Source organism: Alosa sapidissima, chromosome 16 (genome assembly GCF_018492685.1).
Source record: "Alosa sapidissima isolate fAloSap1 chromosome 16, fAloSap1.pri, whole genome shotgun sequence".
In the NCBI taxonomy this organism is placed as follows: Eukaryota; Metazoa; Chordata; class Actinopteri; order Clupeiformes; family Clupeidae; genus Alosa; species Alosa sapidissima.
The window spans coordinates 12,735,825-12,752,287 of NC_055972.1; the positions used below are offsets into that span (position 1 = coordinate 12,735,825).

The window sequence follows — 16,463 nt, forward strand, 5'->3', positions numbered from 1 at the left end:
ATTCAGATAGAAGTTGTGAATCTGCAAGCTGAGTTGTCATTTAAGACGGTAAAGTCAAGCCATGCAGTCACAGCTCTGTCCTTAAAGCAATGCGGTGGTGATGGCTGTCTTTCTGGAAGTTAATCTCATCCGCAGACCAGTTCTCTCAGTAGCTCAGCCAGAGTGACCATTAGGTTCCTGGTCACCTGTCATATCACCTATCAAGTTCCTTCTCCGATTGTTGGCTGGGCAGTCAGCCATATGATGAGTTCTGGTTGTTCCAGACTTCTTACAGTTTATGTAGGCCAGGAGTGATGAAAATAAGGGAGTTATTCAAGATTATGCGGGCATTGAGTCTCTTACAAATATTAAAACACTCAGAAATCATATCGGAAATCAATTCAGAGTCACATGCTTGCCTTACTTTGTGTTCATGGTTAGATGAACTATTAATGTGTATGTATATGTAGAATTACTGTAGATTCAAATATTATGATAATTTGACTGTCCGGAAATATTTTTTAATGTAAATCCACTGACTGATAGACAATCTTCTCTCTTTTAAAGGATATTTTAGTATATTCAGTTGCATTTGAGTGCCCCGTAATGATATATGGAAGACCCACACTGTCTCTGAACTGAGCTTTCACTGGCCTGACGGGTTTTTTTTTATGACTTCAGGGGCATTCATCCTCAAAGCCTCCCCTTCATCCATGCAGTCTGGTCACTCATGAAGACGTCTTCCCGGCTTTTACTGTCTGACTCAGAGAAAAAAATGATCTCCCCCTAACCTTTAACGAAGTTTCAAAGCTACTTGCAAATATTCAGATGGCGCTCAGCTTTGGCAGTGAACCCAATCCCCACAAAGCCAAACATTTTTTTCAAAACACCCTTCAAAGGCAGCAAGGGGGTGGGGTGGAGGGGGGGGGGGGGGTAGGGCTAGGGGTAGAAAGTTTCTGGAAATAAGCCCCCATGTTCTTGTAAAACGCTCAGTGCCACAGCACTTCTTTGCTGGAAAAGCGTGTCGAGGATTTGTTGACGCTGCTGACATTAGCCTTATTGAAGGGACAGCTGTGCAGGGTTGGTGACAAGGCTTTGAGATGCTTAGGAGGAGGATTAAAAATAGATAGAAAGCACAACTGTCGGCGCCACATCAGAGTGTGAAAAGACAGCGCGGCGTCACTGGAACAACGTTTTCCTCCCAGTTGCTTTGGGATTTATCATGGGATTCCCAATTCCTCTGGTACCTCCTCGTATCAACTTGTCTTTAGTTTTTAGAGTTTAGGGTGAGTGCAATGTGTTTAACTAGATGTACCGCACACAAAATATGACCGCCGCCCAGTCCTGCACATTCTCTCTGCAAAAATAAATCAAGCTTGTCTATTTGTCTCCATCTACTCCATCCTCTTGCAACTTTTGTGTATGTAAATGAGTGTGTGCATGTGTGTGTTTGCTTCTGTGTATATGTGTGCTTCTCTATTTGTGTGTGTGTTCGCTGGTGAGTGTGTGTGGAGGGGAGGGGGGTAATGTTGGGTGTGTTTATGTATGTGTGCCTTTATGTGTGTGTGTTTTTGTGGGTGTGTTTATGTGTTTGTGTACGTGAGTGAGTGTGTGTGTGTTTGTGTGTACGTGAGTGAGTGTGTGTGTATGTACGTGAGTGAGTGTGTGTGTGTTTGTGTGTGTGTGTGTGTGTGTGTGTGTGTGTGTGTGTGTGTGTGTATACATTTCAACTTCATCCGGTAACCTCCACCACCATCATCTGCAGGCTGATTTGTGTACAGTCACTAAATGTATACATTAATTTATTTATTGTATGGCCCCCCATGAACGGAATTCCACGAAACTCAGCATGCATTCAGAGGGTGGCATAGTGATCCTACAGGTCAAATTTGTGCAGTTCTGAACACGTCAGCCAAAGATACCTACGATTACAGAGTCTCAGTTTTGCTTTTTAATTTTTTTTATATGTGGCGCTATACCGTAAATGAGTGGTTATGAGATGGGTTGAGATGGCCCCTTGAGCGCAACACACAAAAAAATGTGGTTCTCCTAGGCCCTACGGTTCTCGAGTTATTCACAGAACAGTGACGGATCAAAACTCAAAACTAAAATCAATGGTTCCGTGTCATCCTTGTGGAGCTACATGCCCACCAAGTTTCGTGCAGCCCGGTCTTTCAGTGTTCTGGGAATCGTTGACACAAAATTACTGAAGAAAAAAAAAAAGAAATAAATCCAGAAGAAAAAAAATTCTGACTAAACCTATATCACCGCTACGCTAGCGGCGGTCATAATAAGCCATCCTTATATAGTGTTGCTAATACACTGATACATTTCACATCCATAAATGTTTATTAGATTAAACTGCAATCCAACTTACAAGACTGCAATCAAACCGACAAGTGTGCAGTTTAGAGTGGGTTATGGTAACGTTGTGTGTTTAGCACGTTACAAAAGCTCCGGAGAGATTTATTCTGCTCTGCACATAATTTCTTTCCCTTTCATCTTACACTTTCTTCTCTGTCTCTCACTTTCTCTGTCTTTGTTTACACTGCTCCCGTGCACTTGATTATGCTTAATTAAGTATACAATAACCATTTGCATCCAACCCCACACAAACAAACTCAATTCTCTGCCAGTAACTCTGTGAAGAGAACATTTTGTTTTGACCGCTGTTTGTTTAATTTATTCATCAGTGTCTCCGGTGAAGTATTTGCTTCAGCCACCACAGTATGGGGTATTCAAGCAACAAAAAAAAAACAAGACATAAAACGTTGTCTGTTGACATTAGAGGATATCTTTTGAAGTGAAAGACGAGCCATTTGTGACTGTGTGAGTAGAAGCTGGCCATGAAATAAATATTCAGTCTCTGAGACTCTTGGATCCCGTCTTCACGGGTTTCCAGTAATGGAAGGCCATTAAAACACACACACACACACACATAAAGGGAGCAATGCTGAATCTCTCATTTTACGGCCATAATTTCTGGCGAGGAGAGCCCACGTACTTAAAGGTGTTTGTACAGAGCTTTGCACACAGGAATGGTTCCAAAGTACTGCATTATTCATCTGTTGTTTTTGTCCTGTCATCTCCTTGTGTATATTTTATTTGCGCTCATATGTACCTCAAAAAACATTTAATAATTTAGGCCCCTCATGCACGCAACAGGGGCTATACAACGCTCCCTGCTTCAGGGTAACAAGGCCCAGCAGGTACCGGTTGCCACATAGCTGTCTTTTTAGGTTCAGGGAATGATGGCTTTTTGCCCTACACCCCACCCCACCCCCTGCCTGGTGGCTTCGTTTGAAAAGTCCATCAATCTGCATCTCGGAGGAGATGCACCAGACGTCTAGAAGAAGTGGCAGTAGGGGGATGTGACAGGGCTGCTTAATGCTGAATGATCACACAAAGTTGTCAAGCTTTACCATTAGAAATAAAAACATCACCTTTTTGCAAAGGAAGACATACAGCACAGTTGCCTTCCCCATCTGAACCACCCACCTCTCTCTCCCTCCTTCTCTCCCTCCCTCCCCTTATTTGCTGACTGGGGTTGATTTAGAGAAGGGAATATGTGATGCGCCAAGCGACTAAAAGCCCAGTGCCAGCACTACCTGGTGCAAAGCTGCCACGCTCGCTTTAATAGAGCCCTCACTTCAAATTAACTCACGGGGCGCATGTTTGAATAACAAGCCCCCTTTTCCTTTCAAGTTGACTGCACGTAAACCCCTATTTATGCAGATGACACATTTATTAATTTAGAACGAGCATTCTCTCGCCATTCCATTCCTCCTATTAAGGACAAACACATTGGGTTGTGTACTTGAGCCTTTTTTCTGCCAGCACAGCAAATTGAGCCCTGGAGACGGTCTCTTTATGTCTCGCAATCTCACAACGGGGGTCAACTCCAGTCTTATTGCCTGCGCTAATTAGAAACCTGTCCAAAAACAAACGCAGTGGGCCAGCGCGGTAGATGGAAGTACATGTGTCCCGGATGCTGGACACCCTCCGCCTGCGTCTGTCCACTGAGGAGGACGTTGTACGGTCCATCTGTCTGTCTGTGAGGCAAGGTGAATTCTGAGCGACTGAATCTATTCACGGGAGCACTGAACTGTACGGTGCACTAATTAACACTTATGTGCAGCCAGAGAAATAAAAGCCATTTTTAACAGTACCCAGTGTGTTAAAAAAGAAAAGGCTGGAGGGGATGAGCACAGTGCAGAGGTATCTGTCCCGCGAGAGTCTGTATTTTAAGGGGCCCAATCATGTTCACGCTTTAATTACAAGGACATCTGCCATGGTCCACGAATAAGAACATCAAATACCTGATGCTGCTGTTGCTGTAGGCCCCTAATACGAATGACTCTTCTATTGTGTTTCTTTTTTTATCTTTTCAGTGCTACTCTTTGGTTGAAGTTCTGCCGAAGTTTGATGATATTGTTCATGCTCGTCCAAGCTTCACAGTCTTGTTTGGCACATCTCTCCGCTGCGTGTGCCACCGCCGCTTTAGTTTTCAAGCAGCTGACAGAACTGTGATAGCTTTGATTCAGCCTCTGCTCAAAACGGAAGAGCTGACATATATGAGGTGTCTGGTTCTCCATTGTGCTTTCAAAATGCTTTTAGATAAATGGCTCACTCGTGTAAATATGACGCAGGGTTATTTTAGTACAACTGAAAGTTCTTGGTTTATGTATGAAGTTGGTGGCTGGGCAAGTTTTACCATTCAACAAGCCTATTGCAATTACAAACCAAACCATTGTAAGATAAATATATATGTTTTTGCCATGGTATTGCTTTTTAATTAGTAAGTACCAGTACCACTCTGTGACTGTGAAAAGGAAATATCTAAAAACCATCTTAACTTGTGTGAACTCATCATCTGAACTGAATAGACACACCCTATACAACCAATACTGTTATAGCCAACTTTTGACTGACTTTCTGTCCTCGGTATGCTAAGCAAATCCGATAGAGCTAGTCTGCTTTACTGCATTGTAATGGCCATGATCACACTTTTCCCCTCGTCTGAATTATTCATGCTGTGACCTCCACTGACCACGGGGCTAGACAGGCAGTGGCTCGCCTCTTCCTCTCTCCCCCCCCCCCCCCTCTCTCTCTCTTGTTCTGTCACTCTCTTTTCCTTGTTTAATGCCCTGTCACGTTCACTGTTGCACAGCAGTGGCAGCGCTGGTGGAGATCAAACGCACCTCTGCGCTACACCCTGAGTCGTTGCAATACTGGAGCCATTTGTTCTCTCTTTTGCTGTGCTCTTAACCGTGAGATGGGGAGGCTCTGCACCCATTCACTCTTCCGCCCCTGGACTCCCATCAAAGGCCTGCCGATCAGCCCAATAAAAACAACGCCAGCGTTTCTTTTTTTCAGCAGGGGGTGGTTAGCTTAGCCCCACAGAGCCCCACCTAGAGTCCAGGTTGTGGAGGCAGTGGCGGCGGCTAGCTAGCCTTCCTTCAGGACCGGCGGGATCAAAAACGTGTGACAGTTTATCCCTTAATCCCGCCTGAGCAGCCTGGGTGCATTCTCATTGTATTGGGGCATTTCTCTGGCCCTTTCATGTCTAATACAGTGGCTGGACTCTATTGTGCCATCTGAGCTTCTGAAACTCTTATGGGTTCCCATGATTTTTAAACACTATTTTTCTTCCCTTCTTTTTTTTTTGTCTGGAGTCAGAGTTCTGATGAGAATGTGGCTCGGTGCCTGTGGTGAGCGCATCGCAACGGTCTGTGAGAGGCCAGCGAGGCCAATGTGAGAAAAACGTCTGAAAGGAAATCACTGAGCCTTTAGGGGAGACACTGATTGATTAACATCCTCTCCGAGCTTTTAAGGTTTCAGGCAGTTCAGTTCGGCCTCTCACTGAGATATCTGCTTCGCTAACTCCATACGTTTGCTCTGCATATCAAAGGCAGAGAAGTATATTTGCTCCCTTTGTTGTTTGTGCACACATTGTGCAATGTCTCTGTCTCACACTCATTCACTCTGTGTGTGTGTGTGTGTGTGTGCATGTGTGGTAAGGTGGTGATGTCTGGGGTTTGGGGTGTGTGTGTGTGTATGTGTGCGCGTGCGTGTGGTAAGGTGGTGGGTGTCTGGGGGTTTGATGCGTGTCACGTGTGTGTGTGTGTGTGTATGTGCTTTATTGAGATCCTCTTAGTGGAGGCAGTGACACACATGACTGTATGCAAGTTATCGAATATTTAGATCAGGGAGGAGTGCTCCCCTGTAAGGCGAGACACAGCAAGTGTTTTTTCATGCACTGGTCAATTTCGAGATTTTGAGCTAGTATGTTACCTTTATGTATTCTATCACACTACTACAACAAAAAAGTCAGATTTACACATTTAGGTGTTTATGTCATTATATTAAGTCGACTCGCGCCTGTATATTTCTCCTAAATTCAGCAAAAGTTAGCATTCTAACCTTGCATGCACTCCCGCGACCGTGGTCTAAAACATATAATGTGTAGTACCATTGGAAAGCTCTGTTTTTCCTATGTGAATCCATATATGGACACTTCCTTTGTATCAGCAACCAATCGCGAAAGTTCGAAGGCGAGTCTAGGCTAAAAAAACGGAATCTCATTGGCTGTCTTTCAAGGCTGTTTTCTCAAAGTGAGTTTCCTCTCCCACTCTGAGCACGAAAACTCCCCATCAGAAGCACTTACATACACCAAACTTTCCAGACTTATGCCTAACTATATGTAGAAGGTTTTTACAGAGGGGTTTGTTGATATATTGACATCATATTCCGATTTACAGGATAACAAAAGTAGATATTCATAAATCCCTCTGTAAATGTTTCCCCATGTAATATCTGAACACAATGAAAACATAATTTTGAACCTGGCTGTATCCAATGCTCAGGTTTCGTGCCTTAAAATGTATGCAAATTCGCGCATATTTAATTAGACAATGCCTAATTTGCATATGTAAACATTAAATTACAGAAAACTTGTAATACATTTTTTTCTCATAATAATGTAAGTAACCAACTGGGGAAGTTTCATAGTGATATCTGCTTGTTAAAATGTCTACCCTATTCACCTGTAGTGTCTCGAAATAAGAAATTACTTCTGAGAGGTAGAATATAAATGAAAGGAGCCAAACGGGAGGGAAGCAGTGGATGCTGACAGCAGCACAGAGCTCATATTCTGCATGCAAATCGAACGCCAGCTAGTTAGGATAAATGGCCAAGTTTAAATGCTGTTCAGTGAAGCAACAACCGAACATTACATGCCCTCCATACAAATCGATCCCATAATTCCTTTTTTCATTTTTTTATGAATCACACTCCCACTAAATATTAGGAACAATTAGGAACTAATATAAGAGTAGCAAAATGATTTTTGTTTTGCTTTCTATCAAGGCATTTTGCATGACAAGGAGACTCAGTGGACGCCTGACTTTGGATGAGCAGATTTAGTATTTGTTCTCATGCATTGCTCTTCCGCAGTGGAGTCTCTGGCATTTTTATTACCATAATCCCAGCCTAGACGCTCGCAATCTCATAAAGCTCAAGACGACTTCGGAGGAGCTCAGACTGGTGGACCTAATGACACATGACAAATTGGCTGTTGGAACAATGGGAGGGAAAAAATCCATCCGCTGCTATTATACCCATACGCGCCACTTCCCTGGCAGCATCCCTATGCCCAGACACGAGCCTTCTCTCTTGATTAACCCAACAAGTGTGACTAAGTACATCCATCGTTTTGGGCCTGTACGCTGATGTGAGGTTGCTCTTGCGCATGCAGGGTTTGTGAGTGACAGTCTGGTTTTTGGTCTCTTGTCTGCAGGGGGAAGGAGGTTGGCCATGACGTGGACTACATACTGACCACACCTGAGGTCGGAAGCGAAGAAGGGCTATTGCTCCGTGTGATAGACAGGCTCAACTACCAAGTAAGTCTGAATGCTGCCTGAATGCTGAACGCGTATTGAAGTCCCTTATTGGAATGAAAAGCAAACAAACAGCACACCCTTCAAACCTGATACATGTATGATGTAGCAGGTACAGGGAATAGCACTCTCATATTCATAGAGTGCATTCCATTTCAATAATTGCTGCACAGCAGTTGCACTACACGCAAGGTCTATTTACAGTTGCACGGGTGCTTGTGAATGCATTACCACTGCATTATTCAAAGGTTGTGGTGGTACTTTATGTCCTATATGCATTCAAGGATGCATAGGATCAGCACTGCCCCCACACATACACTCTAATCGCCGGAGCATGTGCGCTACAATAATGAGCGCTAGAGTGTGATGGCCGTGCTGCACACATAATGTAAAAAATATGCCCACCAGGTGCCCAGGGGACACAGCTTAACTGCACGTCCTCCTTATAATACACCACTGAGTGCATAATGGAGGGCATCATTAGAGGGGAACACCTATGGAAACACTGTCAGTGATATCAGAATTTGTGCCGTATCTGGCAATGCAGATTGCTGGCATGTCAGACTGTCTTAAGGATAAAACACTGGAAAAAGCCTGAGTCTTGTCATTATCTGGAATTGTATCTGCTACTTTGGATGGAGCAGGCATGAATGAAGGGAGAAGATGAACCTAAGCAGCCCTTTGCCCCCCCCCCCCATCTCATCCACTCTCTCTGGGAATAAAATGTGTTTCTTTTTTAAAATATTGATTGCTGGGGTCTTGAGGGTACTGTCTTATGGAGATGAAAGCAGATCAACAGCCAAGGCTCAAGTGCCTGGAATAATAATAAGTAATGGGTGGCAGAAGGATATGCTCCCATTCTATCAAATATCAAGGAGTTGGATGTGATCAGTGTGTTTATAAAGCTACTGTACTAACTGTTTGTGTTTTACTGTATGCTTTTGTGTTGCAAGTGTTTGTTTTTGTGTGCTGGTATACATTTATTTAAATTTGTGTATGTTATGTGTGTGTATGTGTTAGTGTGTGCATGTATGGATTAATTGCTGTGCATTTTTGTATGCTAGAGTGAACAGTTGGGTGTGTGTGTGTGTGTGTGCGTGCGTGCGTCTGTGCGTGTGTGTGTGTGCGGGTGCATGCGTATCTGTGTGCGTACGTATGTGGTGGAGCAAGGCGCTGTTCTTGCTCCTAATAGAAAAACACTTCCACTGTCATTATTCTTTAAATAGGTCAGAACATCAAACGCTTGTGATAAACAGGCTCACAGAGCCTTGAGTGCTTTTCTCAACTCTAAGAACAAAAGCAGGGGGGAAAAACATGCTTTGTTGACCCCTTCAGGAATGGCAGGGCTCTTCTCTCCTCAATAAGGATGTGTCAGCTCTAATAACTTCTAACACCTATATAAATGTAATGTGAACATAACAAAATGTCGGTTCAGCATTAAATACAGGAGCCACAGTCCATGATGTGCCTGCTGCTTTGTGTCAGTCATTCTATTTTTAGCAGCTAAATGCTTTTCTTATTTTCTGCTTGGCAGACGGTACGTCGGTCTAAAGGTCTTCCAGCTTTCTTTTCACTCTATCTGCAACTCTCCGCCTGTTCTTCTCTATCCGTCTTCCTGTCCTAACTCAGCTCAGGCTCCTTTGTGGGCCTGCTCTGGAGTTGAGGGAGCAAGATAGATGATTGAACGGTCAACTTCAAAGGTGCACTCTTACAGTGGGAAAAATAGAAATATAGTATTCTTGAGGGCTACTACCAGATTTGCACCCAAAAAGCAAAAGGTTTTTCATAGATTTTCCACAAATAAGAGTTTGTTGATGCAGGTTTCCTCAACACTGAAATTGGTTCCTCTGGACAGAGCACTGAATTTAGCCCAAAGCAATTCTGTGGCGGAAGTTGAGATCGGTATTAAGGGGTACAAATTCAAGGGTGGAGAGCTGGGGATTGAGGAGGTGGAGAAGAGAAAATGACTCGAGTTTTCAGGTTGAAAGATGGAAAGAGTCATACTCGACAGACTCAGGCAACCGAGGCTAAGGACAGAAGTTTTGAGAGGACCAAGTTTTTCAGGTACAGTCACCAGATGTGTGGAGAAAGGGGTACAAAGTAGAGCAGTCTTCCGCACCTTATGTGTCTGTACACCTACAGCATGTCCTGGTAAATGGCCTGTTATATTGAAAGGCTTTGTGGCAGGAAGCATCCCTGGGCAGGTGAGTATCCTCTAGAGAGCCGATCTAGCCCGCTGGCAGTGTATCGTGCCCTCGGGACCTCTGCAGCATGTTCACAATCCACTGCAAGCTAATAAAAAAAGAGCTGGTGTAGGGGGGGAGGCCCACTGTCCACAGACGGTGGTGATGCTACTGATTCTTGATGAGTAAGAGAGGGAGTCATTAACATATTATGTTTTAACAGGTCACTGTATAATTCTAAAAGGCGAAGGAAAAAAGTGCAGCATAGGACATATTTTTTAAAAAGTATTTTCCCTGCTGGATCATTTTGCATAGCAGTTTCTGGTTAATAGTGGGCAGATACCTTGGGAATGCAAACAAAAAAGAGAAAGACTAGTTGAGGGGGCTGTGGGGTTACTGTTCGCCACCAGCCCCCACCCAAGAGGTCGATAAGTGCAGGGAAAAATAATGAGTAGGAGGCTTTTGATGAAATGCTTGGGCCCCGATTCTAAACTGCTAGTGCCTCACTCTCACTCTCACTCTCACTCGTTCTCACTCTTTCTTTTTATTCTCCCTCCCTCCTTCGTTACTCTCGCTCTCTTCGCAACTCGCTCTCTTCATCTCTAGCGCTGCTGTCATTGCAGTTTTAAAAATACACCCAGGACCCATTATCCCCTCCTCCCCTCGTTTTTGCCCCCGGCTCCACATCTACCGGTGCCGCTGATTAGCACATCCGCTAGCGCTAACTAGCGCATTAACTACTGTAGCGTGGCTAGAAAACATCCGCATAGATCTGCGACTCAGCCCGGTGCGCGCGCGCGCGCCGCCAAAAGTGCAGGTGTGGTTGCTGGAGGGTGTTATGAAAACACACCAGCTGTGCAGCCACCAGGCTCGGGTCCCAGGAGGCAAGAGCAGACACGTGCGTGTGAAGCCCTTGATTAAGTGCAGGTAGCGGAGGTCGCCACTAAAGCGAGTAACCTTGTCATCCACCATTTCACCCCCACCCTTTCCACCACTCTCCACGGGAAGTGTGCTGGAGGAGAGTGTAAAGTTGTATACGTGTGTGTGTGTGTGTGTGTGTCTGTGTGTCTGTGTGTGGGTGGGGGTGATGGTGCAGTGACATCAAGCCTTAATATCACCCACAACTTTCTTCATCTCACTCCACCTGCTTCTCCCCCACCCCCTGTCTTTTTGGAGGGCCTGCGGGATGGTAAAAATACATCCATCTGAAAATGTCCTTGTAAAAATGGGCTTCATCATTTTACCACCCCACCCCCCATCTCCCCAGCGGTTATGAAAGCATAACTTGGGTGCAGAGACAAGGTCAGCCAGCAGCTTACACGCGGGACAGATGAGATGCAGCTCGGGCTTGCCAGTGGCATGATTCACGACACAGATACGTCCTGAGACTCGATGGCAGATTAGAGGATGGGGCTACGACTGCTGTCTGAGGAAATGGTGGGTGGTCATTTGATTTGATAAAACAGCGACTCTATAAACCACAGCACTGGGATAGGGTTATGATGGCATCAGAAAAGCTGTAGGGCAAGTTACATGAACAATGAGTTGTGTGTGTGTGTGTGCATGTGTGTGGAATCCTGTGTGTTTCTTTGTTAGTTTGTGTCATAGACTGTTTGTATGAGAGCAGTATGGATGTATTTGTATTGAGGTGATGAATATTATTTTGTTTGGTTATTCTTACTCTACGATCAGATTTCAGTTTATTACGTTAACATCAAATGGAAATGGAAAGGTGGTAGAAAGACCATTTCTTTCAGGAAGCATAGAATAGCTTGTGGCCTACAAGAGCACACCCATAAATAAACTCTCTTTCTCTCTCTCCCTCACTCACTCACTCACACACACACACACACACACACACACACACATATATATACACAGACAGAAAGAGACAGACAGACAGACAGACACACACACACACACACACACACCCTATAACGATCTCACATGCTGTGGTAATTTCAGCAATCAGTCTCACCAGTTGGCTTAAAGCTGCGAATCAGAGTCAAACACGCTTCAAACGTGTTCTGCTAACACGCGTTAATCTGGGGGACTTGAAGGCAGAGTTTGAAGTTGGCGTGCGCAAGTCATGGAGAGGGTGACATTAGATCAGAGCGCCTCGTGTCGCGCACTCCCAATTGCGGCCGCTTCCCGATGTCCTCCGGGGGTCGAGCCACACTAGTGTGTCAGCTGTTTGCCGGACAACTTGAAAAGATTAGCTGGAGATGGAAAAAATTAATTTGAAATTGCTGACCTTTCAGTTAGCATTTGCAAAGCTCTTTCTTTCTATCTTTCTTGCTTTCTCTTTCTTTTTTCATTCTTTATTTCCCTCTTTGTGGTAATTTGTTTTTGTATCTTGCTTTGGTGTTGCCTTTGTATGTCAATGTTTGCATATATCACAAATTGTGTGTCCTTTATGTCTGTTTGAATTTGCATGTATGTCAGGTCAAATGAATGGAAAAGTCAACCAACATTACAAAAAACATCATTTGGTATTATTGAGCTCACTACAATTAATGTACTCACCACTACATAGGAAAAAAGAAAGAATAGAAGAGCTGTACACTTATAATCTACAAAGCTATTTGTTTATGAATGGACATATTCTATAGTTGTAAAGTTTTTGTTCCTCTTCTTAAGACTTTTTACCCACAGTTTACTGCAGTCTGTTTCAAAGATATTCTGTTGGATGAAATGGGTATGCTAATTAAGAAGATTCATTATTGCTATCCATCCCTTCCATTCACCTCCATACCTCACCCATGTCCATCCACAAATGGACAGTACATGACTTTGAGCTTGTCATTGGTTCAAGGCTAAGCCTGCCAGAAATGTTTCAGGGAAATTCGCTGTAGTCTTACAAGGGCTATCCAGTGAGCTAGATTCAGAAACTCTGGAACTCAGGAACAGCAAACCTGAAAACTTACATACTGTAGCTTTAAATAAAGATTTTGCATTTAAACTTCATTCATTATCTAGATGTCAGACAGCGGAGTAGACTATCGAGATTGATAAGATCATTAGTCATCCATAATGGCGGGTTAGAGCAGGAGGATTGAAGGTTTACCACTAAGCCATTCCCATGCACTGCAGATCGGCGGCGACTGCCCCTGGTGCTGCTGCAGTGGGCCCGTGTGACTGATGACTCTTGTCGTGCGCTGATGGGGAGGCGAAATGTTCCTTGTAATTGCACGCGAGAAGCGCACCTCCACCCGATCCCGCTGAGACAGGGGTCGGGGGAATTCCATCAGAGGCGATGTGAATATCGGCGCTAACGGGAGTTAATTACAACGTGGGGTCGTGGCATGAGAGTTAGTTGAAGTGTGTGTGTGTGTGTGTGTGTGTGTGTGTGTGTGTGTGTGTGTGTGTGTGTGTGTGTTTGGAGGGGATATGAGGAGGAGGTAGGTGGTTAAGAATCAACGTGAACAACCTAAGAGTTCCTACTCAGGTAGTTCAGATATGCAATTCAATATCTCCATCTCCTTACTATCCTTTAGTTATTTACAGCAGAGGATGACATAAAGCTGCGCTGGGGCCAATATTTGGGAGAATATATGTATGTGTCCTTGTACAGCAGGGGCAAGTCCTCGAGTACAGGATCAGGGACTCCAAACACATGTGGCTGCCAAGAGAATATTCATTATATGTGGCCATTGGCAGACTGCTAAGCCCAAGAGAAAGGGGGGATATATCTTCCTTTAAAGCCAACAACATTAATCTATATTCACCAGAATGGATTCCTAAACGGTTAATGGGCTGGGCTGTAAATGTGAGAGACTGTTGATTTTAGTCCCCATTCGGTATATAAGATCTTTCCATAGCCGGAGGGATGATAAAACATTATTACTCACAGGAAACTCTTCTATCATGTCCCCCTTGTTATAGACTTTGTTTTTGTACTACTTTTACAGTTATTTGTTTTTTTGTGTGACTTGTTATTGTTATTACTGTCATGGTTACTGCTTTGGCAACACAAATATATGCTGCAATGCATCGTAAGAGAGCAGAGGGAGGCAGGAGGAGAGCAAGCAAGTGTAAAAGAGAACGGATGAGATAGAAGCTGTGGAGCTGAGGAAGGTTTTAAGTGATTGGTTGACTCAGACGGTATGCTCGACAATTGCACATAGTGGTCATTAGGCTGGCGAAAAGGGTGAGAGCCATCAGTCTGTCTGCAATTACCCTCTTTTAGGTTGGCTGTAGCAGATTTAAGGCCTGTGAAAGGGACATGGTGGATCAACAATTATTGCCCGTTTAGAATTAAACTGACAATTTGTAATGTTAATCGCCTTAGCGCTCTCTCTCTCTCCCCCAGATCAGGCCTGAGGAATAATCAGGCCGGGACCAGCCCAGAGGAAATCAATTTGGAGCCTCTTCTCTGTTCCCTGGACGCCACTGACTGACCGACTGTCTCCTTTCTTTGTCTCTCTCAGCATCTCTCTCAGCATCGACTGCTCGCTTTTGCTGGCCCAACTCACACACTCCTATATACAGTACACACACTCACAAACATGATATTTTGCTCTTTGTGCATTTGTGCTCTTCACTTTACTGAAATTGGTGGTGGTGCTATTGACAAGCGTAAGCATACACCCACCCACACACACACACACACCCACACACACACACACACCCACACACACACATACTGTACACACACACCCACACACACCCACACACACACACACACACACACACACACACACACACACACACACACACACCACGTATTCATTATCACTGTATCTGCTCCATTGCCTGCCCAGCCTTATGTTCTGTACTCTAATATAAAAAGATAATCCCATTGTGTAATGGTAATCACACAATAAAGCATCAGGCAGACAGTGGATACCTTCCCCAGCTGCACTGTAAGAGTGGAACTGCAGAATGTCTGGAATGCCACAGAGAACTCCTTGGTGTTCCACGCTTAGACTTGTCTGCACCCAGACATTCTTGTGTAATCGTCTGTGCAAAAGGGCACGCATTAAATGATGCAGTGAACCTTACAGCCTTGCACTCCTTCTGCCTGTGTTTTGTCAGGGCATTCTGCTGTACACGGAGTACCAGGAATCCACCTTTGACGGCAACCGGATGCCCTGCCGGAGGTTCGAGGCCATGGACCGTTACCCAAAATGCTTCTTGATCATCCAGCTGAATGCCGAGGCGGTCCAGGACGGCGCTCTGTCATGTGACCAGGATGACCGCAGGGGTTGGAGGGCGGTGCGTCTGGATCTGGTGGTTCCGCCGGCTGACCGGTTTGCCTACACTCTCCTGGGCTGGAGTGGGTCCACGGTAAGAGGCCCATGGGAATGTAAAAACTAAATGTAAAAAAGGATCTTAACAGAGGGTGTAGTGAGAACTGTTTTTCACCTTCAAATTGTAGATCAGGGGCTCAACGTCAGACCTAATCTCATTGAGATGGGGTCTGGGAACTACACGTTAATTTTCTCGTATTTGAAACATGGTTTACGAATGCCCAGAGCAGTTTATTGGGTGCTACGAATGTCTATCAAATGCGTCTGTACGTAGCTCATAACCGCTTCAGTGTGTCGTCATCGTCTTGCTGTCCCCCCTCCGTTCTGTGATTGGTTCCTTCTTTGAGCTGAAAGCGAAGTCCATGGAATTCAGGCTGCCTAGCAGCGTGAATAAAATTGCGCGTGTAAGGAAGCATGGGGAAACCCAGGCTAAGTGAGAACTGTTTTTCACGTTCAAACTGTAGATCAGGGGCTCAAGTTCTGATACGAACCTTTGCTAATCATAGATCTTTTAGTAGTTCTGTAAATTTGAAAATGGATTATCACAATTGAACAAAGACCGTTTAATGTGGTTCCTCTGTGAAGAATTCTGCATTGTGATTGGCCTGTCAATGTATCACACATAAGAATGAGGGGTGTAGTGGTAAAAAAAAGAGGTGGGCACACTATAAATTCTGTGATCAGGCGGACCACAACATTGTCGCCGGTAATGCAGACCACGGTATACTGATGTATATCCTGACCACATCGCTATAGGCTACCATTTGATGGTAGCAAGGGTATCACTGGGTGTTCCCTCATAGGCCACACAATCACTATTCAATTCCTACGTTAATCTAAGTTCATTCTTAACTCCAGAAGGAATAAATATGGTTGAAGTCTATAAAGTTTATTAAATCGCAATAAAAAGAGAGCAAAAATGTCAGGATGTAGTCAGTATGTCAGAATGGCCTAATCACCATAAAAAGTGAGAAATATGAAATCTTACAGACAGACTACCTATAATGAAGCAATATATAACAATTTATTTAGCATGCATTAAGTGTGTAGGAGTCCAGTCTGAATGCTATAGCCTACCTACACCTTTAAGTTAATTGACCGAATACTGTACATGTCTCTGTGCCAGTAGCATTTCGAAAAGGGCAAAGGGT

General features: G+C 44.4%; 1 protein-coding gene across 1 annotated transcript in view; it reads left to right on the plus strand.

The window, feature by feature from the left end:
• Positions 1-16,463, plus strand: part of dntt (deoxynucleotidyltransferase, terminal) — a 78,198-nt gene that overhangs the window by 25,055 nt on the left and 36,680 nt on the right. Inside the window, exons 8-9 of the mRNA XM_042066189.1 lie at positions 7,778-7,880; positions 15,098-15,349. Coding sequence (XP_041922123.1) covers positions 7,778-7,880; positions 15,098-15,349 — 355 coding nt within the window. The remainder of the gene's footprint in view (positions 1-7,777; positions 7,881-15,097; positions 15,350-16,463) is intronic.